The 23,477-nt window shown below is 38.9% G+C and overlaps 1 protein-coding gene across 1 annotated transcript in view; it reads left to right on the top strand.

The window, feature by feature from the left end:
• Positions 1-246: 246 nt before the first annotated feature.
• DNAJC1 (DnaJ heat shock protein family (Hsp40) member C1) overlaps positions 247-23,477 on the top strand; it is a 107,470-nt gene continuing 84,239 nt past the window's right edge. Inside the window, exon 1 of the mRNA XM_064635149.1 lies at positions 247-532. Coding sequence (XP_064491219.1) covers positions 368-532 — 165 coding nt within the window. The 5' untranslated portion in view covers positions 247-367. The remainder of the gene's footprint in view (positions 533-23,477) is intronic.

The following is a 23,477-nucleotide window of genomic DNA, read 5'->3' as shown; positions in this document are numbered from 1 at the left end:
TCCCGACATTCCCGCCCGGCTCTCCCGGCTGGAAGGGCGCGGGGGGGGAAGGGCCGGCAGGCGGCGCGGCGCGCGCACAGGGCTCGTGCCCGAGGCGCCCTTCCCCTTCCCCCTCCCCCCGCGGCCCCTCCACTGCGCGAGCGCCGGCGGTTGCCGGGCTGCGTGACGTCACGGCCGGCGGAGGCGGCGATTGGCTGCGAGGGGAGCCCCCTCCCCCCCCCGCGGAGCCGCCGCTGCCGGGGCCGGGCCGGGCCTGGCGCGTCCCCTCAGTGCGGAGCGGCTGCCGCGGCGAGCGCGGCCTGCGCGCAGCGTCCTGGGCGAGTCCCCGCTCCGGCACCGCTGCGGTGTCGACACCGCCGGCGGCATCATGGCCCGCACGCGGCCCGCACCGCGCCCGCGGCTGCTGCCGCTCCTGGCGCTGCTGGCGCTGCTGGCGCCCCGCGCCCGCGCCTGGGACAGCGGCGACCTGGAGCTCTTCGACCTGGTGGAAGAGGTGCCGCGGAACTTCTACGACTTTCTGGGGGTTCAGCAGGTGAGCGAGGGACCGAGCCCGCCCCCCGCCGCCCCCTGCCCTGGCCCGTTCCGCGGCTCCCGCCGGTCACCGCCGCCGCGATCCCCGGCACGGCTGCCCGGCTCCCCCTGAGCCCCGGGTACGCCGCCGGCCCCTCGCCTGCTCGCCTGGCGCTGCCACCCGCACCCTGCCCGGGGCCCCCAGCCCCGGCTCCCGAGGCTCGGGGCAGCGCTTCTGTCGCTTCCCGTCTCTTCCCTCCCACCGCGGGGGCTCTGCTCTCTTTCAGGTACTGCTCTGTTTCTTATCCTTCTGGCCCCACCATAAATCAGCGCTCCCTCTCCAGCTGTACCTTTGTGTGTTCTACTGCCTGTTGCTCTTCTGAATGTATCTCTTTTTCTCCAAATGCATCTACAGACAGACAGAAGTAGCTTCTGGGCTTCTTCCACTTCCCATACATATTGTCAGTATGGCTGTTTTTCACTTTTCCCTCATTCTGTATAGCTGCTGGTTTCTTATCTTCTTCAGATTGTGCATTGCCAGGTGGTGTGGCTCATGTTTTCTCTCACGGGTGCCATGTGGTAGATTGTGATCCTTTGCTATGGTAGTGCCTTGTAGATTGTTACATTTATTTACTTGCCGTGTATCTTGATTATTGTGCATGGCTTTCACCTCTCTTTGATAACTAACACCTAAGATTATCCTAAACTATTTATTACACACCTTCGGCGAATTTTCATGTCAGTGTAGTCAAGACAGGAACTCCTGTTAGAAACACTTTTATGCCGTGGTTCTTGGGTATATTTTAGATGCACTTGCTAGTTTTGCTGACACTTGGCATGTTTTACTTGTATCACTTGTCCTGGCTCCTGCATGATGCCTTCTCTCTAGAAGGTCTCATTGTGTGACCTTGCTTAATATCTCCTCCTGCATCTTAATTTTTTTTACTCTTTATTCCAGTCAGTGTTCCTCTCCTCAATAATGAAATATACCATTTTCTATAATCTGTTACTTCACCCAGAGTCCCCAAAAGACATCCTTTCATTATCTCCTAGTACATTCTGTACGCCTAGTACGTTCTCTTCAGTGCTACATTCTGGTGAGTGATCTTTCTATTCGAATTCCTTCCCTGACAACCTTGAAGTTTATTCTAATGTAGTTCTTGTAGTTTTTGAGAATAATGGCTGTATTTTCAGGTGCTTTTCATTAGGGCTGTCTCTATAGAGAGAGAGAAGGTGTCTGCAATATCTAAGGGTCTGGTTTTGGAAACTAGTGGCTGTGGTTGTTAATGATAGTTGAGGGATCCTGACTCGGTTTCATCTCTTTCTTTCCTTTACTCCTTCTTAAGCACCAGTGTTAAATACTATGGAATACTGTATATACCATCATATATATATGTAGCACAGCAAACACTGCTACCCAAGTTTCACTTTCACGAGTGTAAAAATCTAGATGTTAATTTCTCAAAGACAATTTTAGTGTTAGATAATGGGACCCAAAACTTTGTGTGTTCCAGTAAGTGATGTTCAGATCTGGTATGCAACTCTTTCTTAACATCTTCCACAATCCTGTTTTCTAGGGCCAAATCTGTACCTTGTGTTGTGTGTTTAGCAAAATATATTAATTTTAGCAAGCAAATATTCTGCTAGTTCACACTTCTAATCATAAAGGAGAACTTTTATATGACTTGTAAAGTGCAAGCAAGAAGAAAGGTGGTGGAAGTCCAACACAAATGAAATAAAGCTTTGTTTGTTAAAAGTATACAGTAGTCACTCATAATGTCATTATAGCCTGGAAGTGTACGTAACGTGGGATGCTTTGCACATGCAGTGGAATAGACCTATGAGTCCTGTAATGCAGGACACAGTGTTGAAGCTGAGCTTCAATAGGAATTTGTAAGCATTGGAAGATGCTATATAAGCGTAGAGGTTCTTTCACTCTGTATCCTTGTTCCTGCTGCTTGCTTCTCCAGATATACCTGAAACTTCCAACAAGATCCTGGAGCAGGATTTTGATTTGCAGTGACTCTCTAGGCAGCTGCAGCTGTTTGAGTTTCCATGAGAAGGGTAACTGGTCTTGTGATGGGGTTGAGGGAAGTGCCCAAATCTCAGGTGTGCTCTATCCTGCCTTACGTGTCTTAACCATATGGTTATGGGCCTTTTACCATAATGTTTCAATGTACTGTTTGCATGTTTCTTCAGATTTTCTGCTATTTGTTAATATTATGGTTTATGTCATTATTGTTTTGGCTGGAATGCTTTTGACTAGAATGCACTTTTTGTAGTTCTGGTGCCAGTGATTTTATTCCCTGTGCTTAGGTGGTTTTCTTGGCATTTTAGTACAAGAGAGACAGTGTGTGTGACAATAGCCTTTGTGGCCATGCCTTTGGACTGTTTAATTATCCTCCATTCATTAAAGCTTGCTTGTCCCATCCCCCACCTGTTCCTATTTCATTCCCTTGTATCATGTCCTCATAATTCCTTCTTCCTTCACGTACTTCTGGGGGTAGGGAGTGCTGCTTCTTTATGCAGGATGTAACTTCTACATCTGAAACACTGATGCTCAACTGTGTTTGTTAGCAGACACAGGGCTGCCAGATTTTTTCTAAATGTGTCATCTCGTGTTTTGAAAAAAATACAGGGAATGACTCAGTGCTTCCTTAAGGCATTAAAGCAGCTTAGGTTTTGATGGGAGAGTTGTGGCACTGACTGCTTGTTGAACTCATACGCAATGTCAGAAGCTGATATTGACCTCAACTCACAAAGTGCAGAAGGCATTGTGGGAAGTCCTGTAGCTCTCAAGCTTGCTTTGATGAAGCCTCTGTCTGATGGATTTTTCACTCAGATTGGAGAGAAATTATGATTTTTGGTTTCATTTCTGCTCTATGGCTGCAACAGTATGGGGTTTGTGTTTTGTCATTTCAAGGGCCTTATGAAAGCCTCCTGGCTTTGTCAAGTAACTCATCCAGCTCTGCTAGGGTGTTAGGCTGGAGCTGCTGCAGTATTTTCTGAGATCAATGGCAGAGACAGATTATGATGTAATGGAAGCGATTTTTGCTGTGATTGTGAATGTGGAATGACAAAGGAAGAGTAAGATTGTGACTGTCTTGGCTGTTAAATAACTGACTGTAGTGGTGACTTCAAGGAGGAGTTGGCTGAGGAATCTGCAAATGCTCACAGAATGGTCCAGGTTGAAAGGGCCCATCTTGTCCAATGCCCAAGTGTTAGGTCTGAGCACCTAGATTAAGAAATATCTGATTTTTGTACAAGGACACAAACTATCCATTTGGGTTTTTTATCTGGCCTAATAGTAACATAGCATAAGAAAAAGTGTTGCATTGTTACATTGTTACTATTGCTGTTCTGAATGATGTGGGAATTGCTCTACCTTCTCTTTTTTTGCTGTGTCTTAAGTTGATGATGTGATTAAATTAAATGGCTCATTTAAAACATTGCTGTTCTCAAGAAGTTTGACCTAGCAGAATGGGAAGATAAGATAACCTTTGGCTTGAGAAAAAGGTTACATTTCCCTATGCTTTTCTTCAGGTGGTTACTGAAGAAAATAGAACCATAAACTCTTGACAGGTCAGATGTAATAATCATTTCAGTAATCACTTCAATATAGCCAATTTCAAATTGACAAGGGGATCAGGACCAAATAGTGTTCATCTAAAAACTCAGTTAAAGCAGCACAATTAAACCAGAGGCTATGCAGACTCAGTAATATGATGACCCTGTTACCTGAGAATGTGAACATACAAATCTGATGTCAACTTCTTAGAAAAATTGTAGGAAGATCTGAGGAGCTACCATCTTGTATAGTAGACAAAGAAACTGGTCAAGTTAATTTTATTGTCTTTTACAGCTTTCAGTAGCTGATACCTTCATAAATATGATACTCTCTGGATGAATCAACTTGGCATCAGTTGAATCTATGGATCTCCTTCCCAAAATATGCTTTTGATTATACCTTGTTAATATGGCTTCAGGGGAATGACCTGCTCCTCCAGTCTTTTGTGCTTGCAGCATGGAAGGTACTACAGGCCTCTGAATGTCTTTTGAAACTTTGTGGTACAGTTCTTGGATACAGGGGATCCAATCAAGAAATTATTAGGAAATGTTGTTTGTGAAGATGTGTTAAAATGCATGAGCTGTGTGGCCGGAATTGACCTGCATGGAGCAGTGTGTCATGTGTCAATTAGGACCAAGGAATGTCTGAATAAGGCTTTGGCTTCCACTGGTAATCAGATAAGGGCATGGATATTGAAAGTTCTGCTAGGCCTGTGCAGTGTATAGAAGCAAACAGAGGAAGTTTCCCTGAGTACCTCTGAGGCAGCAAAAGAGACCCTGACACCTCAGATTCCTGAGGGAGAATTAACATGAGTGGGACTTGCTGGCCAACACTGTGAATAAACATATAACCCCTGAAAAATGTTGAAAGAGATATTTTCCTCAGTATTGGCTTATGCCTTCCTTGTGGCATGATATTTATTTTGAAGCAGGCTCTAATCTGTTTGTGTGGCTTTACTGTTAACTGTTATATCCCTGTCATTGCAAGACGATGCATTTCTTAGATGATGCTGCAGCACAAAGTCATAACTGTGTGTACAAAACCTGATTTTGGTCTGACAGCCTCTGAGGTGTTGCTATGTTAGCAACTCCAAGAAAGTGCAAGGCAAGAAAACCAAGAAGTTGGATTTCTTTGGCTGTGGGAAGCCACAACCTCTCTAGATGAGGTGGATGTATTGGGCTAATAGACTTCTTTCAGGAACGCTGGAACAGAGGAGCTACTGTGTCAAGTAGTAGGATCTGACAGGGTTGTGCCTGTAGAATGCAATGTTTGGTGCTGAGGAATTGGTGTCTATACTGTTTGCATTTCAGAGATTTTTTTGTTGTTGTTGTTGAACTAATTCCAGGCTGGATGCATGGAATCAGTGCCTGTTTGTGTTGAAGCGTGGTGTTTGTGCTCCTGGTTTCACATCTTACAGGTCTATTCTATCCCAAAGGGATCCTGTTGATCCACTCTAGGACTGTTTCATGATATGCAGACAGTAGGTACAATGATGAAGTTTGCTTTGTACGTGCACTCCTGGTCTGCACTGAAAAAAATGAGATAAATGCGCTAAGAAGACTATAGTTTATTGTAAATGGGTGACATAGAATTTTACCTCTTGCCATTGCCCTGTAAGAACCTTACCATGAATGAACATCACAACAAATGGTGTGGCTTTTATGGTATTATGAAACATTACTAGAGGCTGAAGAAAATTCTTGGTAATAGGATTTCCATAGTCTGTTTTATGCAAGTGCATTGATTGATGGCATGACATATATCACTGCAGTTCCAAAGTTGTCAATTCATATGTTATGTAAGTAAAGTTCTTGGACATAGATTTGGTTACCTATTTTTCATAAAGAATGGCAATCTCTGGAGTTCTTAGTGTTGTATCATCTGGCAGTTCTGTAGTTCTGGCTTTGAATGGGTTACTGTCCAGAAAAAAACTCTAGATAAAACTGTTTTTCTTCTGGGGAGCTTTGAGTACACAAAGTAGTCCCCTCAAGTGAGAAGCAGCATATGAGGGAGAGCTATATCAAGAACAGCCTTCCTGTACCCATACAGTTCTGTCTTCCCTGGCAAGCGAGGTGCACATAAGTACGGCAAGGAAGGGAAAATAAGAAGGGATAGCCCAGAAACTCAGCAGTTTGTTTGTTCTTTCCAGTGACAAGCCGGATCACACTCCATAGACACATTTTGGTTGCTCTTCTAACACTTCAGACTGTTCTCCTTCCTGCTGCTTTTTAAGGTTAATGTATGTGGGTGCAGTGTTACTAAACTCATGGAGTGTGCATCATCTGCAAATGTTTTGGTGATAGTGCTTCAGTCTTCCAAGCTTTGGAAGTATTTGATCTGGCAAGACAGAGTTTCGCACACGTGGTTATAACATCACTTCTTCAGATGATTGTGTCAAACCTACAAGCTGTAGGCTATTCTTGCTTTGTTTTGTAAGATTATTTTGTCTTGCATGACAAATAGGATATTCACTGTGACCTTCAAAAGTCTTGTGCTGTGAAATGACATGGAGCCATGAAACAGCTTTGTGTCTCAGTTACTAATTTTTGAGGGAGCAAAGTTGTTTTGGTGGTGATTGAACATCATGTCTCGTGGTCTCAGCCTGTTGCAAGAGTGCTTTCTGCATCTTGTTCAAAATATATGTTAAGGAGATCTAATTTGGAAGGCATTGGATTTTAATCCACTGTCAATTGCAAGATCAGAGTTCTCGATTGGAAAGATGAAATATGTTTCAATTTTCTTGCTCCAAACTTTCAAAAATAATTAACTTATTTAATATACAGCTAGGTGAAAGTAGTAGCAGACCTTTCTTTGGACAGTGAGGGATTTTTGTAATTCCTAAAACTTCATTTCTTTTAAGCCCACAAATGTACTGTCAACATTGAGGCAGTAACACTCCATGTGCTGGTTTCAAGGTAAACCGGCAGGGGAAATGAACCCAACTCAAAAGAGAGATTATAAGTCAGAATAACAATTTAATAAAATAATACAATAAGTATGATTATACAGACAAACAATTGGTTTTAACCCACAAAACCCAAATGTATAACCCAGCACCCTGGGGCATGAACAGAGTGGTGTTTGTTGGGCCCCCTGAGTCCAAAGTAAAAGGAGAGGGGGAAAAACCTGTTGGTGAGAGTGCTGGTGCAGTCTGGTTGAAAAGTGGTGGTTGCAGTCCAGTCGAGTGGTGGTTGCAGTCTGGTTGAGAGCGATGAGCTGCAGTCTTCCTCTGGATCCCACGAGTGGTTAAAAAAGTTCCAAGACTCCAAGATTTTATATCCTCCAGCTGAGGCAGGAATGCCCAGTACTTCCCTCAGGGCGGGGATTTCCAGGATGGGTGAGGACAGGGGGCACCCTCCTATCTCCCAGGCCTCTTAACACCCAGTTTATAGCCTGAGGAGTCAGGCTGCTCTGGGCAGAGGGTGTAAATGGTCTACTGATAACAGGTTCTGGGAAATGGCATGGAAGGCTATAGAATACACAGTTTTGGGTTATACCCATACAGTGATGAACTGGTCCCAGCTGTTCTAACTAGCACAGTCCCGTTGTACCAGTTCAAACAAAAATAACATTAGAAAATCCAGGTTTGTTTCTAGTGGCTTTAGCTGTAATCTCAGTTCATTCCCTAAAAGTAATTGTGTGTTTTTTCTCAGTGTGCTATTGCGACACAATTCTGCATCCCTTCAGGGTTTAAAACCTCCCATTTGAGTCTGTTACTTGTAAGTTATACATGGAACGGAGATTTCCAACAGTTCTGGAGACTCTGCTTTTCCTAAAAAATGCAAATTATTAAAATTGTGTGAAGCCATCATTGCAATTATTCACTTGGATCCTATCGAACAAAGTTGTTCCAAACTCCGGAGTAGTTTAATTGCTCACAATTTAATTCAGTTGTGTACCACAGAGAAGCAGGAATGAAAACTGCTCAAACTGTAACTGAGGATGGTGCAGAATGTGGGGTTTTGTGTGTTTTGGTTTTGAACTTCCAGGTAAACTGCTGACAGATAATGTATTCTGTTCTGTAAGTGCCCTGCCCTGATGTTTTTGTTGCATATAAAAATGATTGAAACATCTAGATATGTAAAGCTTGCATTTCCCATAAAAATGGGGTTTTTGTATTATTGCCTATTAAATTTCTGCTTGGAAGTTGTCCAAGCAAATGCAGGGTTTTTTCTTGCTGTCACTGTTGTTTCCTTTCTTAAAGACACAAAAGTGTTTCAGAATCTACCAATTTAAGTAGTTTTAAAGACATTCACTCTTAACTTTCCCTGACAATTCATTCATATAACACTTTCCTGATTTATTTCAGGTTATACTCTTTCTTGCTGTGTAGAAGGACATACAGCGATAGGAAACTACTATATTTGGGAACCCAAGGGAACTAATAGTGTGCAAAGTGCAGTGAAAAGGATAAAACAACTGGTCTTGAATTGTGTGGTTTTTTGTTTTTCTGTCTGCAGCAGCAATAATGTTTTAGCTCTTTCTCTTTATACTTCTTTCTTCACTAATGCTTTAAGGATGTATCCATAATAGCTTGATTTTCAAATTGCAGAAATAAAAAGTGGGCTGTTTTTTCCCCCCAGAAGTTCTGTGCTAGACCTGGAAGTGACCTATTTCTTGATGAGGAAGGGTAGGTAACCTCTGCTGGTGGCCTCTAGTGCTTACACAAGCCTGTGTGTCTGATGCTTGTTCCTTTGTTGAAGTTCTCCTGCGTGTGCCTGTGTTGGTATCTGAAACAGTGACATAATTGATCTAATGTGGAGTTTTGTAAACAACTTCCTGGTGGCCTTTTGCTACTTGATTGCTGCGGATTGCGGTCAGATGTTTGTCTGTAAAGTTGTCTAAGGAAAAACCTTAGAGGCAGCCTTAAGTTCATTCTGTTGAATGATAAACCTTTTATACTCCATCGAGAGTAATTTTGCAATTAAGATTAACGTGACTTTCTGATCAGATCTAGAGAAAACTGTAGCTTTAAAGGAGATGTTTGCAGTTATCTATGGTGCTATTTTAACTTTAAGTATGTGATAAAAATTGAGGAATAAAATTAAAATTCAGCTTATAAAATGTTCCTTAGTTGGGATGGTTCTTCTGATGTTCTCAGCAGAGATGGTAACAAAGAGCCTGTGGTGCTGTTGAGCAGCTGAGCCAGTAAGAATGAGAGTAGAAGTGATAACAAAGGTTTTTTCATCTCTAAGAATGGGTCTGATATACATTAGTTTCCTCCTTTTATTCATTTTAATATCTAAAATGTTTTGGCTTTCCACAGCATCCTAGTGGGCTAACAAAATTCACACAACGTATGAAAACCTGCAGTTTTGCTTTTGATTTGCTTGCTAGTGTTTGGGCTTTTGCTTAGCTAGATGCTGTGCAGATTAGAAGTTTGCTTCTCTCATTTTTTATTTTTTCCCTGCAGCCTAAAATTTTAGGTTTTCCCTAAATTATGAGCAGATTTGGGGTTTCTGGGTTTCTTTTGTGTATTGTTTGTTTGTCTGTTGACTTTGTTTGGATGTTACTAGCTCTGTATAAAAGTGATTTGTAAACAGTTTTATGTATGTGGCAGTGTGTTGTACACATGCTGTGTGTTACAGCTGTGCAAATGATAACACAGTTAAAAGCAGGATTGTGTGTTACTGGGCTCTCAGATGAGGGATTGCTTAAGTGCAGATTTCTTAAACGACCTGGTTTGCAGGCCTTGCCAACTGTGCTTGATGTCAGATGAGAAGTGAAGAAAATTCATAAGCAGTCTCTGATAGATCTGAAATTCTTCCTTCTTTGTGTTAATATGGAAAACTTACGGAGAAAACCAGAAAATGCATAGGAGCTGTTGAAAGAAAGTCACTCTGCAATCTTTTTCTAACTGAAGAGAAGGAAGATCTAGAGGAGTCTTGCCACGTGGGCTGTAATTCTGAAATCTGCTGACTTCAACACTAAAGTACTTTCGTTTTTTAAAGGAAGCATTCGGTGCTGGTGAGGACACAAGAAAGCTGTGTAACAGCATTATTTGGGATGAATAGCTTCTCCCTTAAGGGGCAATAATTGTTTTTACTTATCCCTGAAAATATTGCAAATTATTTTTTTAGTCTGATTGATCAATGTTTTATTAAATTTCAAACTGATTTAGGCTAGCTTTTATACTCTTAATCACCATTTTATAGTGATTCCTGTAGTGTTCTTCTATGGGATATAAATACTGTCATGGGAGAGTAGAAGAGCTGAATGTCAGTTAACTTTTTGACAATTTACAGTCATTAATTGCTGTACTCGATGTTGTGTCTTAACAGTGGCTGCTACAATGTTACAATAGAAGAAAGTCTGTAAAATTTTGTCCTATATAGGAGTCTCTTCCCATTTCCTATTAAGAATTATTAATAATCTTATTCAATTCAAGCATTCCTTTCAGTTGCTTAAAAATTTGAAATAAACATCTTTTCCAGCCTGAGTCTACCTGTCTATTGAATAAAAGGTATTTCTTCTGTCAATTTGTAACCTGTGTGTCTTGTAGTTTCTGTTCTACTGAGTATTTTTCTATTTCTGCTTCAGTAGCTTTTCAACACTACAAGCTAATGCAGCAACGTTCAAAACAAAATAATGAATTTGAATGTTGGATTGTCTCTGATTATAGTATTTCAACAATGGTTAAAATACAGATTGAGAGGATCAGCCAATCAGTTTTTTCTTGCAGCTTACAGTCGTGAAAGAATGGACCTCTTCTGTATGTAAGTTATGTATTATATTTAAATATTAGGTATAGCTGTCTTACATTCTCTCTCAGTTACATAGTACAGAGTTCCCATCTTGTGGCAAGTTAGTCTCTGTGATAGCCTTTGGTGTGGAACCTTGTCAAAAGCTTTTTCAAAATTGGACTGCACTGTGTCTGCTGGACCTCCTCTCTCTATCCTTGCTGATGCACTCCAGTGCCTGGGTTGATGAGGCAGGTTTTCTCTTTTCAGAAGTTATGCAACATTTTTTCCAATAGACCTCATTTATCTCTGTCTGCAATGACTTTATTTTTATAGCACCTGCTGCCTTTAGTAAGGGTGGATGACAGACTTTCTGGTCTGTAATTCCCAGGATCATTTCTGTTTGGGTTGGGTTTTTTTCCCTAATGTGTGTGTGGCAGGCTGCCAGGTCCCTGGTGGCAATTTTTTGCAGTACTGAGTTACTTTCCTCACCTGCAAGTCTGCAGCTTTGTATTTAAATTTCATTCTGCAGTCTCAGGTGAAAGCCATGATCCTGATGACTTCTTAACATCTAATTTTTCTCTTTGGTATGTCTGTATATTTAATTCAAGCTGAATTAGCTTCTCTTGGCCTGTCTAATGCAAAGAATGTGTTGGTGTGGGAATGTCTTGAACATCTCCAACAGGGAAGATTCATTAAATAAATGATTAAATTGTGTGGCTACAGCTTTGTTCCTGAATGAAGCTTTTCATAGTTTCATCATCAAGCAGTCTGTAGCATCCTCGTTTTGGTTACATTTAAAGAAATAAAAGGGTTTTAAAAATCAAATAAATTGCCACTCTAGTTTGCTTGGACAAATACAAAAGTCCTACATTTTGGAAAGAAGTAGTCAACATGTTTTTTTTAGCTATGTGTTCAATGAGTTCTAATGGAACTGGCACAAAAATCTGCCACATTGCTCTTGTAGTTACTGACCATGAGAGGGAAGAATAGCTGCTGTTACGCAGTTTTCCTGTTTGATTAACTGCTACGCATGAATGATTAAGCACATTTTCATAGGAACTCATGCCTTAAACTGAGAGATCTGGAGGGAGTTCAGGAATAAATCATCTGCTTCTGGTCACTTTGCTTTAGTGACTGGCCTTAACACTGTTTTGGACAGTAGTTTTCAGAAGGTAAGATGGAGGGCTTTGATTTGTATTACTACTTGAGTTAAGACTCAAGCAGAGTTGTTCCTTTGTATCATAGTAATTCTCTGGATTTATTAATTCTGCAGCAGGGTTCTTACTGTGATGTTCTCAAGTGTCTTGTTTTGGAAACAACGAGATTATTTTACTACAGTTATTCTAATTTTGATGGTACCACATACAAACTATGTCTCTGCTCATTCCTACTGGTTTAAGCAAAATTTTGGTATTGCATTATTCCAATTATATAAATCACAGTGAGAACTTCAATTTTTGTGTTTTCTATGGAATGCTGACATTGTGAGGAGAAACATGACAGGGTTTTATGAAATACCTTCACTTCTAGAAATTTTAAAAAGGTAGAAACTTGCTGAGATAAATTTTTCAGCAGAGAACTTGTTCAAAATACAGGAACTTTAATTGGATATATTAAAGCTAAAAGTTGCATTGAATGAAATGTATTGAATTTCAAGGTTTTAGTACAGTTCTTTATTTCGTACAGTACTTTATTTAGTACTGTAGTTTTTACAATAAAGAACTGTAATTTTCTTTTTCTTCTAAATAAAGTTGATCTGTTTATTGTTCAGAGACACGATAAACTCATCCTTCTATGTGCTATCTAAAGTAATTGAACCCTGTATCTAATCCTACGTTGCTTCCATGCTGTGCATGTGCCTTGACTATCAAGATGTGGATTTAGGGTAGGCTGTGCTCTTTGCTAACATCTTCATGTCTGAAGTGATGCACTGATAAGTTTCAGAACACAAAGAAACGGTAGCTAGAAAAAAAGTGTGGAGAAATGAAAGACTAAATCAGAGGGCATTTTCTAGGAAGTCTAACTTTATAGGTACAGTGTGTTGGGTGCAGAGTTCAGATGGACAATTTCATAGGAGAGGTATTAGTGATAAATATTTCCTATTTCGGGCTCCTTTAACAATTGAACCTGGGATCATCCCTTAAAAGCTCCAATCTGTCATGGCAAATTGCAGTATATTGCAATTGAACATCATGTAGTTTCCAGCTGATTTTTGTCACATATGCCTTACCTTCATCTTGATTTTTGGGTAAAACCATAGTGTTTAATACTGTCAGTCTCCAAAGATGTATGTTTGAGTAGACTGTGTTTAAATCCAAAATGTTTAGGTCATACTACATTGTCCAACAAAATGGAATAGAGTTGGAGAGAAATGTACTTGAAGTAAAAATCATACTCCAACAATAAAGAACTTAAATCTTGATACTACACTTCCTATTTCACATCATGATGTTTAAAAGTTTTCAGTACAAAACATTTGCTTGCATTAATTTTGTAGTATCTGAAGTGTAAAAAGTAAATTGGGACGCCTTCTGTTTAAAAGAGCCCTTGCATAGATTGCCATTTTTCATTGCAGAATGTTGGCTTCTCTTCTAAATGTATTTGTGAATATAAACACTGTTTAATATTGAATATGGATATCTGTACTTTCTTTCTAAGGCATAATTTCATTTGTCTTCCATGTGTTTGACTTCCTCAAAGTTCAGATTTTTAACACAAAAAATATTTTTTTCAAGAGAAAACCTGACTGGTATTTAGACAACTGTTAATAGGGGCATGGTATCTTCTTAAATTTCTGACCTAAAGGAAGCAGAAGGCTGTAAAATGTGAGTTTCTTCACTTCTGGAATATGTAAGATGCATTCCTGTAGCTTCTCTGCTCTCTTGGAGATTAACTCGAAGACACTGTCACTGAATTAACGGTATCCCATTATTATCAGGGTATTGGTTATCCTGTCTGCTGTCATGAGATATGAGAGCCTTACATGACAGCTGGTTAGACGTGATCGGATTGATACTATGGCCAGGAAAGGCAGTACTGGGCTAGGTTGCTTTCAAAAATTGATTTCTCAGTCAAGATAGAATTGTATCTTGATCAGGTATTCAATATTTTGCAATTCAGCCAAGACAAATATACAAACTATTTCCCATTCCAGCTGCAACTGTAGAACTTGCTGTTATCATAAAGCCCAACACCCGCCCCCCTGGCTTACACAAGGGTTGCTTGTGGAGTCTCAGACTGTTTGGCTGCACGCCTGAAAGGAGTACATATATCATAGTCATTGCCATTCTTCACCTAAGTGTCACATTCACAGGACAAGTTGGGGAGATGATTACTTTGATTGTTCTTAAAGGGTTATTTGATCAAATAGAGGTGCCTTTTGAACTCTCCACTGGCAAGGAGTGGGTGGATAGAAGAAAACTCACACATACAAAAAAATATCAGTCCCCCCTCCAAAAAGTATCTATTAATGGACTTAGGAGTGAAGGTAAGAATGCCTAAAATGGTGGTATCTGGTATAAGTTGGCAAAGCTGGAAAATAGCAATTATACTCCCATGGTAAAAATCTGGTCTTTTGTCCTGTTATATGGTGAAACCACTATGCCACTTAAAATGAGATGGTATAAATCCTGAAGTGATGGTCAAAAGAAAAAATTAAAGACTCCCTGAAGGATATTATTCTTAGAGTATCCGAACAATCAAAATATGAAAAAAATCCAGTGTGTTGTGAAATGTGTGAATTAACAGATCCCTTCCCTCCCCCCATTTACTGTTGGGGGGGTGTTGTTGTTTTGTTGGTTGGTGATTTTTTGGTTTTGTTTTTGGGTTTTTTTGTGTGTTTGTTTGTTTTGTTGTGGTTTTGCTTTTGTGGGGATTTTTTGTTATTTTGTTTCTTGATTTTTTTTTTTAGTGTAACTAAATTAATCACAAGTTACTTATTTCTTTGCTAGCCTATACTAAGAGTATTTGAGATAATTGTTCAGTCTAGAAAATGCTGTTCTGACTCTCAGCTGAGTGCTTGTGCTCTGGGATCTACTGTGGGTCAATAATAACAGATTCATACAGTGGCAGTAGGCACCTTGAAAACAGGACTTGTTTTCTCAAGGGGGTGGCTTGTAATGACTTGATTAAGGAAAAACGTCATCGCAAGAGGTGAAAAAATACTCTAGATCAGTTATACTGGTGTAAAATCTATCGCTCAGTCAAGTGTTACACTGTGTGGGATAGCACTTTGTTGAGTCACATTAGCAAGAGGAAGGAGAGCAGAAGAATCTGGTGAGCCAGCATGTGCTTGGAATAGCAGATCACTCCAGGCAACTCTCTTGTGGGCACTTTTGCTGATTGCCTAGCAGGGTTGAGGTCTTCTGTATTAAATTTTTAAGGGAAATATTGAATTGGGGATTTTAGCAAGAATTATTGCATGTGCCCTGATATGAATGTTCTAAAATTGTGTTTAGTTTCAATCATCAGTAATCTGGAAAACGCACTACAGTTTCTAATGTAGCCCAAGGAAAGGAGCCAGTCTTCAAAAGATTCATTGCTGATCTTTTGATGACATTTTAAGTTGCATCTTGCTTATTATGCTGTCCTTTGATTTCTGTGTAGATTGAACTGCCTACCCTATTTTCTCACAAAGCCTGGTCCTGACAGTGTTTCGGATGAGTTGATCCTCAGTTTCTATGCCACAGCCTTCCTTCTGGAGTCCCAGTGGTAGTCCCATCTTGACAAAGGAGAGCAAAGCAGGTTTCCTTCCAACTACTACTAGAATAAACACCTGTGGCCCCAAAAAGGAAGCTGATGCTTCCTGTAGACTTCCTGCATATTTTGTTTTAGCTGTGCTTCATTATTTTCTTTACTCAGAAATGATGCAAATGAATACTCAAAATGAGTGACCTATACTGATTTTTTTTTTTTTACAGTCTCTTAATTTCTCTCTAAACTTCCTAGCAGATCTGTTTAGACCTGCCTGCCATGGCTTAATTTTCTAGATTAATATTTGGCAACAGGTTTACCATTTCCACTGCCATTGGCTTACTGGGCATCATGGTGATTTCTCCCCCCAAAATGAAATCCCTTTCTTCAAACTGTCAGTCCTAGAATAATGATGGAGAATGAGGCAGTTACGTAAATGGTTTCTTGCTCTTTGCTTGAAGCTTTGTTTTTCACCCAGACAGCGCCGAGTGTGTTTCTTTAATGAGGGCAGTGGCCAAGGTCCCTGGTGGTGGCAGCTGAGAACTGCTGTGCTTGAGTAGTGTTACGGCTTTGTAAGTATGTCTTAGGAACCTTCTGCAATGCAGTTCTGGAGCTAATAATTATTCTCTTTTCATTGATGACACTTTCCTTGGCTTTTGTGCTAGTGAGGGTTTTTTTGTTTTGTTTTTCTGCTCTAATTTTCAGAGGCTGAAAGAATGAATGGTCTGCCAGTCTTCTGTGTTCTGCTTGAGTATATAATGTATTTTGTCTTCTGATTCCTCTTCCTTTTTTTTTTGTCCTCTTATTAACTGGAATTGTCAATCAGGGATATGATATGGGTTTATCTGTAACTTTTAAAGCACCCTTTCTCTGGTTACTTTTTCTTATCAGTATATTCAATACATCCTTCTGAGAGATCTGCAATCAGAACTACATGCTGTTATGTTTGGAAGGAAAAACTAAGGTGGTCTTTTTTTTTAAATCTCTAATGTCTTCTGTTTGTCATTCTTAATCTTAGAGGTCATCCTTTCTCTTTATTGTGTGGTTGGTTTGTTTGTTTTTAAATGTATTCCTACTGCCATCAAATTTTACTGTGGCTTTCACTGCTCATCATAAATTCAGTCCCTTCTTTCAGCTCAGGAGCTGAAGTGGTTGCATGCACCCTGGTTAACTTACATTTCAATTACTTCAGGAACACCCTCTTTGTCTAATCCCTGTGCTTTCTGTAACTAAAATGCCTGTCTAAAATTGGTTCTGGCTTTTCAGTTGGACCTGGAGATGAATTGCCAAGCAACAGGCACCTAATGTTGCCTTGATATTAAAGCTGCATGTGGCTTTAGGCTGCATGTTACAGTCCCCCTGTATATTCCTTTTTTTTTAATCCTGCCAATATTTTTTTAATCCTCACATACTTTAGTTGGTGGTGCTGCTTTTTTGTTTGTTTTTGTCTTTGCTAGTTCACCGATTTCTGTTTAGTTTTTGGTCTCTTCTTACTCATGTCATTTCTGAAAATCCATTTTTGCTTCTGCCTGTCAGTATCAGTCCAGTCCTTCCTTTCCCAAAGTTGCAGAAGAAATAATTGTCTGAAGTTTCATAGTATATATTTTTATTATTTGTGGCTTTCTTAAGTCATTCTCAAATAAATACTTGATATGGTCTCAGTTTCAATATGTAGGTGTTGTATCAATTATTATTTTGAAGAAGGATTTTTCACAACTGTGTTTGAAAATTGCTGGTCTATAAACGAAGTGTCTTTGGATGAGCAGGCTGGGTTCCAGGGACAAGCAATGCAGAAGTCAGATCTTTCAAACTCACCTCTTCCAGCTGGAAAGTTTGGCTGTCTGGAGGTTGCTTTTCCAATGGCAAAGTTTTAGCAGACTGCTTTGTGTGAGCCTGCTTTTCAGCAGAGAGCTGGCTCTGCTCAGAAGTACGTAAGTGGCCACCCAGTACTTACACAGAACAGATTCAATCTGTGGACTGGTAGACACAGGATTTGATAGAAATTGTTCAATAGTTCTTTACCGATGAAGTAATGATAAGCATCTCTGCTATAGAAACTGTTTTTTTCCTGTTAATTTTAATCTGATAACTACTCCTTTTCCTGTTTTTAAATTTTCGTAGCAGAAGTTGAATTTTTAAGTTCTATTGCCTGTGCTGGTCACTGTTCTGAATAACAGGACAACACCAAGAAGTCTTTGTACTTTATCTTCTGCCATGCACAAAATACTGCATTGGAATAACTGCTGAAAAGAAAGCATAGTGAAATAAGTCTGTGTGCATGGAAGAGCAGATAGAAGCAGTTAGTGCAGTTTCACTATGTGCTCTAGGAGGTTTATTTTAGTGGTGTTCCTGGTCATGGCGGAGACCTTGTGGGATTTCTGTAAGTCAAAACACTATATGTGGGAGTTATGGGCAACCATGGGAATAGTAGGACCATAAGTCACCGAGGGGTTGAAATGGAAGTAATCCAGGTCTCGCAGCCTGGCTTCGTTCTGCTATTACTTTGTTAGTTCTTTTTCCTATTTATTTGATCTAGTCAAACCCTCCTAGTTTTTTGGTGTGTTGTGAGCTGGTTTCCCAGTAGGTCACTTGTGATTGTAGAGCATTAAGACTTCTCCCGACATAACAAATGTCCACAGTTGATTACAGCTGTGGAGCACAAAGGGAGAGACTGACATAGCTGCATACTTGCTGCATTACACACTGCAAAGAGATGGGCTGCTGTTTCGCCCTTTCTTTTGAGATGCTGCCAATAGGCAACACTAAGTCTAAGGAGATGTTTGTGCTGTTCCTTCTAATTATGTTATGGAATTCCTCCTAATTGCCAAATTAAATATTTTTAAAGTGTTAAGCATTACGTATACTATTGCTTAAAAATTCTTTAATTGTGATGCCTTTTTTAAAAAAATATAATGTTGGGGATTATGGATGTAGAGTTTATTCTGTGCAATTTGAAGTAAAAATGAACCTTACAAAAAGAGACTTAAAACGATTGCTGAATTTATCATGTGAAGCATTGTAGTGCTCTGGAGTAGATGTACCAGAACTTCAGTGGAAAGAACCATAAAGACTTCCAGTATTCAGTAATTTTAGTTATCTCCCTACTGTGCTGATCATTTAATCTGATTATTGAGATTTTACATTTTTAAGTTCAGTTTTGGTTTCTTACCACTTGATGGCAGTGAAGGAGCTAGTGTTGCCAGGCAAAGGTTCAGGGCAAGAACCCATTATGAATAACAAAAGAGGAGGTACAAAGGAAGCCTCTGACATTTAATATTGTTCACATTTCTAGGTGATATTACATATACCACAAATGACAGTAGAGGAAGAAAAGCCTCTAGATGGAGCTTCAGTACTTCCAATGGGGGAGAGATTTTTATACTCAAGTGGTTTGCTCCTATTTATAATAATTATTTCAAACAACAACTTTCCCATTTAGACCTGGAATGATACCAGACATAATCAATAAGTAATATCAGTGCTTCTGCTAATATAAACATACTACTTGAAGAGCATGCAATTCTGACATTTTTCTCACACCTTCTGTTCAAATCCTGCAACCTCTCAACATTCTTAGGAATTCTCAGGTATTGTTAGAAATGTGCTATGTAGGTTAAGGATCTGCATAATTATTCAAGCTTTTTAAAAAAAAGATAGCTGTATTTTACTGGTGACTGCAAAAAACCTTGAAAAATACTGTTCAAATTGGAAACCTCCCTGCAATATTTACTGTTTTGCATGGTCTAGTCCCAGTGAAGAAGTGTTTGTTGTAACATTAAATATTAGAGTGCACGGATGTGTGTTTGAGGCACTTTATTAGTGAAAGTTCTTTTGCACTTCCTACACCCATGTACACCTCTTGCCAAGCTGGTATGGGGAAATGAACCATATAATGGCCCTGCTATAGTAATTGGCTCCACATGGGTGGACTCTAGTGCATAGACAAAACCTTATTTGAAGTAATTGGTGCTTTGTGTAGGTACAAGGCTCTGTACATGCAGATTTATTTTGGATCCTGGGTCAAACCTTGGCATTAGTAAAGGTTTCAATTTCATGCAGTGTCTTTGACATGTAAGTGATTTTGAATGAGTATCAAAAACATCCATGCAGATGATAGCAAGCAACTTGATTGAACTTGTTTGTTAAAATACAGAGAGGTAATATTTTGCAGTTATATTTTCGATTGGATACTAAATAGAGAACTTGGTTTGTTAAGTTTTTTGAATGTACAGCCTGTTACTAATTAAAAAAAATGTCAAAAAGCAAATTATAAGTTTGCATAATTATTGAATATGTTAATCAGTGTCAGCGTTATTCTAGTTCTATAATAGGCAGTACTATATAAACTCACAGTTGAAAATAAGTGAAAATTTGCCAGAGTTATCAAATATTTACTTTAGTTTCAGGTGCTATTCTTATTTTTAAAAAAACACTCTTATTTTTAAAAAGCACTTAAGCACCTTATTTCTAGTCTTAGCTGGCATCTCTTAGCCTAATTGATGGGTTGCTGTGCTGGTTTAATGTAGCAGCAGCCAGAGCGTACTTGTTGGGCAAAATTCAAGTTTATCTTACCAAATAAGTACCGAACACAAATTCTGTCTGTTGGTAGAAAGAAAAGGTTAGAAAACGGAGTTGAAAATAGTGCAGTGTTTAGAATGATTGTTTTAGCCAGTGGAGACTCATTTGCTGGAAATGCCCTTGTGAGATTGTAGCATTTCATCTATGAATGATAGTTCATCTATGGAGGAACTATCATTAGTTCATCGTGGGGCATAAAACGGTATTGAAATGAGTTTCTTAGTGCTGTTTTCAGTAAGATTTGTTAGAAAACAATGAAATTTTACTTCATTACACGAGTTGGCTGCATTTATTGTCAGTGGAAAATCTTAGCTACTGTGGTGCAATACAATTTTAAGATAAAGGTAGTGCAAGCTTTTCCAGCTGCTTCCGTTCAGTTTAGGGGAATTTGAAATTTGAAAGGTACAAAGAAAATTATCACAGCATTTGGAACTTGAAATCAATTTGACTTAGGAAGGTAGTGTTAATCCTGCTGTGTTTTGCTTCCCGGGATGAACATCATAATTGCCAAAAGTCAGATATGGGAAGAATACATATATTTGTGCAAAATAAATTTTATTCTTCTAGATGATTGTCAAGAATTTTAGCAAATGTATCTTTAAAAACATCTGGTTTGTTTGTTTGGGTTTTTTCACCCTAGAGATAAACTTATCCAGCTGATGGGCAATTTATTCATTCAGGGGTGTATGTTTTATGATGGCATACAATTGTTAAATCTCGTGTGCAAGAAATCACATTTTATAAAAGGGGGAAAAACAGGCTGTGAGTATAATGCAACTCCTGCTTCCTGAAGGGTAACTAGTTCGTACAAAATAGTTTCTATATTAATCAGTGCAGTAGTAGCAATTCCCTAGAAGCAATGTGTTACTTTTATTTCTCCTTATCTGGTAAAGAGATGCAGATTGGTAAAGGTTTCAATTTCTAGGTTTCATCTTTGTGAAAGTCGGTAAATTCATGTTGATCTTTTAAAAATCCTTCGGCTTTTTTCTTTTACTGTGCTAACACTGGGGATAATTTTTGCCCTGAAACTGTCTCTTAGTTATATCTTTATATTAACTTTATCATTAAAACTTTGAGGTTCTTTGATGGCATTAAAAAAAAAAAGTTGATGGCATTTTTATTTATCCTTGACTGCTGAGCAAATCTCAAACCGTTACTTCCTGTTTGGTAGAAGGAACAAGTCAGTTCTTAGAACAGGCATAAAATTGCACAAATTAGGAACCAATGTATGGAGTTAATTTCCTTGCATATTCCTGTATTCACTACTAATGTGTATTTTGAACAAAGAATTAATTCCCTGTCTGTATGCAGTACTTTACTTTGTCACTTTTAAATAAAAATGCCCTATCAGAACTGAAGACTGTTGGGGAGTTCATTTTGGTTCTTAATAGTGATAGAGGAGATTCACTAATTAAAACTACTGAATTATTGTAGAGAATAATCAGAAGTTTCCCTTCTGTGGGGAGATTTTCTAAACAATTTTATTTTACTTTATTATGATTATGATAATAGGAAAAAAACCTGATAAAACTGATCACAGAAAACTGTGTAATGATTAGTTGTAGTGTTTAGTGGGAGCAGAATAAATATGAGGAACTTAAAATTACTCATAAAATTAACTTTTCATGTTTTTGTTTTGCTTTGCTGTGAGAGCCTTTAAGAATTCAAATTTCATTGTGATGCAATTTATTAATGTAGTGAGCAGTAAGTTTTTTGGTTTTGTGTTCTTTATCGATATTCACCTAAATTTCAGACTCAGTTAAAGATACCTGGAGACTCATTTGATAAAGAAAGCAAAATCTTTGTCTGTAATTTCTCAACTCGGGGATATTTTGAGTCCAATTGGAGATCTCTAATATTATCAAATAAAAGTTTAGCATGCCTGTCAGTCTGAGGGCATAATTCCACCAGTATTTAGGCAGTGGTTAGTTGTATTTGACTTCCATGTAAATACATGCTTGAGTCCTAGGATTCCTGGAAACTTGCAGAGTTGGAATTTTAGTGTTTAAAACAATGTTGGTTTAATTACATGCAAAGTTTGATTGCCCCATGTGGGAGTGGTGTGGTTCTATATTTTCTTTTACACAGTGCAGGAAAACTACATCAAATATAAAATACATGAAATATTGTTTCAAAATATGACTACAAATACTTAGATTCTTGTTCCTTTTTTTTTTTTTTTTTGAAGAAAGACTTGGATTAGTCATGTTTATTCAGCTTGATGGAATTTGTCTTCCAGGGTATATAAAGCTTTTCAGTTCTTAGTCAAATGTTTTACATTAAATGTGATGATAAAATGAGATAGAAGTGATACTAAAGTATTGCAAGTATTTTTTTGTATTGATAAATGCTAACAATGCCATTCACATAAACAAAACAGTTCTGGATTATTTATAACTTCTGAAAATGTGCCTCACAAATTATATTTCAACAAGATTCCAAGTAATGTAGTTTAAAAATGGTTGCAGTAATTTGTGGTCTGAAAGTAGACATCTCTATTTGTGGTTCTGGAGTACCCTCTCATGTAGGGAAGTTCTCCTGCATTATTAAGGAAGAATTTTGCTGTACCATAACAGAATTAGTAATTAAAACACTTAACTACTTTCTCATGTGGCTGCCATTACTTTTAGAATCTCATTACTTTCATTGTACTTGAGAGATTCTGCAAGGTGCTGGGGCTTGGGCTGCTTTGGCTTAGGTGATAAAAATACATAAGCCTCGCAGAAAGTGCTTGGTAAATACTTCTGGGCCTTTGGAGACAAAAAGTACACTTTGCTGTAAGAGAATCATCAGTTGCCTGGACACTTTGTGTTTCAGACCTGTCCGTCTGCACCTGGGCTCATCTGCTTGAAATACAGGCAGTCTCCTTCCCCCTCCTCATTGACGCCCTCGGGTTGCTGATTTCTCCCAGCTCTTCCACAATGATATAGCAAGTGCTGGCTTTTAGTTCTGTGCAGACACCAGTACTGTTGCCTATCTCACAGAAACCTCACACTTTTATTGTTTTAAGGAAGAATCCATAATACATTATGTTTGTGTTAAGATTTGTAATTTGAAATAGGCAAGTTGATAACTAGCCAGATCGTTTTGCAATTTAGTGGAGCCTCTTAGAATCAAAATGATGCTTTGGAGAGCTGGGGTTTATTTGAAGAGAGGGGGGAAAAGCACTGCTTGTGAGTTAGTATTATAAAGCAGGTCTGCATTGCTTATGCAAATTTCTTTTTCCTTTCTGAATTTACTTGTTTCTGTCTTTTTGTACAACAGCCATGTACCTTAATATCACTTTTAAAAGACTAGTAATAAATTTCCAGAGCTGCATACTCTAAAATTAGGGAATGTCAGTTTTCAGAATGTCTCAAATCTTAATTTGGTTTCTTTGTGCTTGTTCATTGTGATGATTTTTAATTCACTACATTATATTCTACAGGGTCTTTACTTATTCAGGC

This window comes from Pseudopipra pipra, chromosome 1, assembly GCF_036250125.1.
Source record: "Pseudopipra pipra isolate bDixPip1 chromosome 1, bDixPip1.hap1, whole genome shotgun sequence".
NCBI lineage: Eukaryota > Metazoa > Chordata > Aves > Passeriformes > Pipridae > Pseudopipra > Pseudopipra pipra.
The sequence above is the reverse complement of the archived record's forward strand: the minus strand, read 5'-3'. Positions and strand labels throughout refer to the sequence as shown.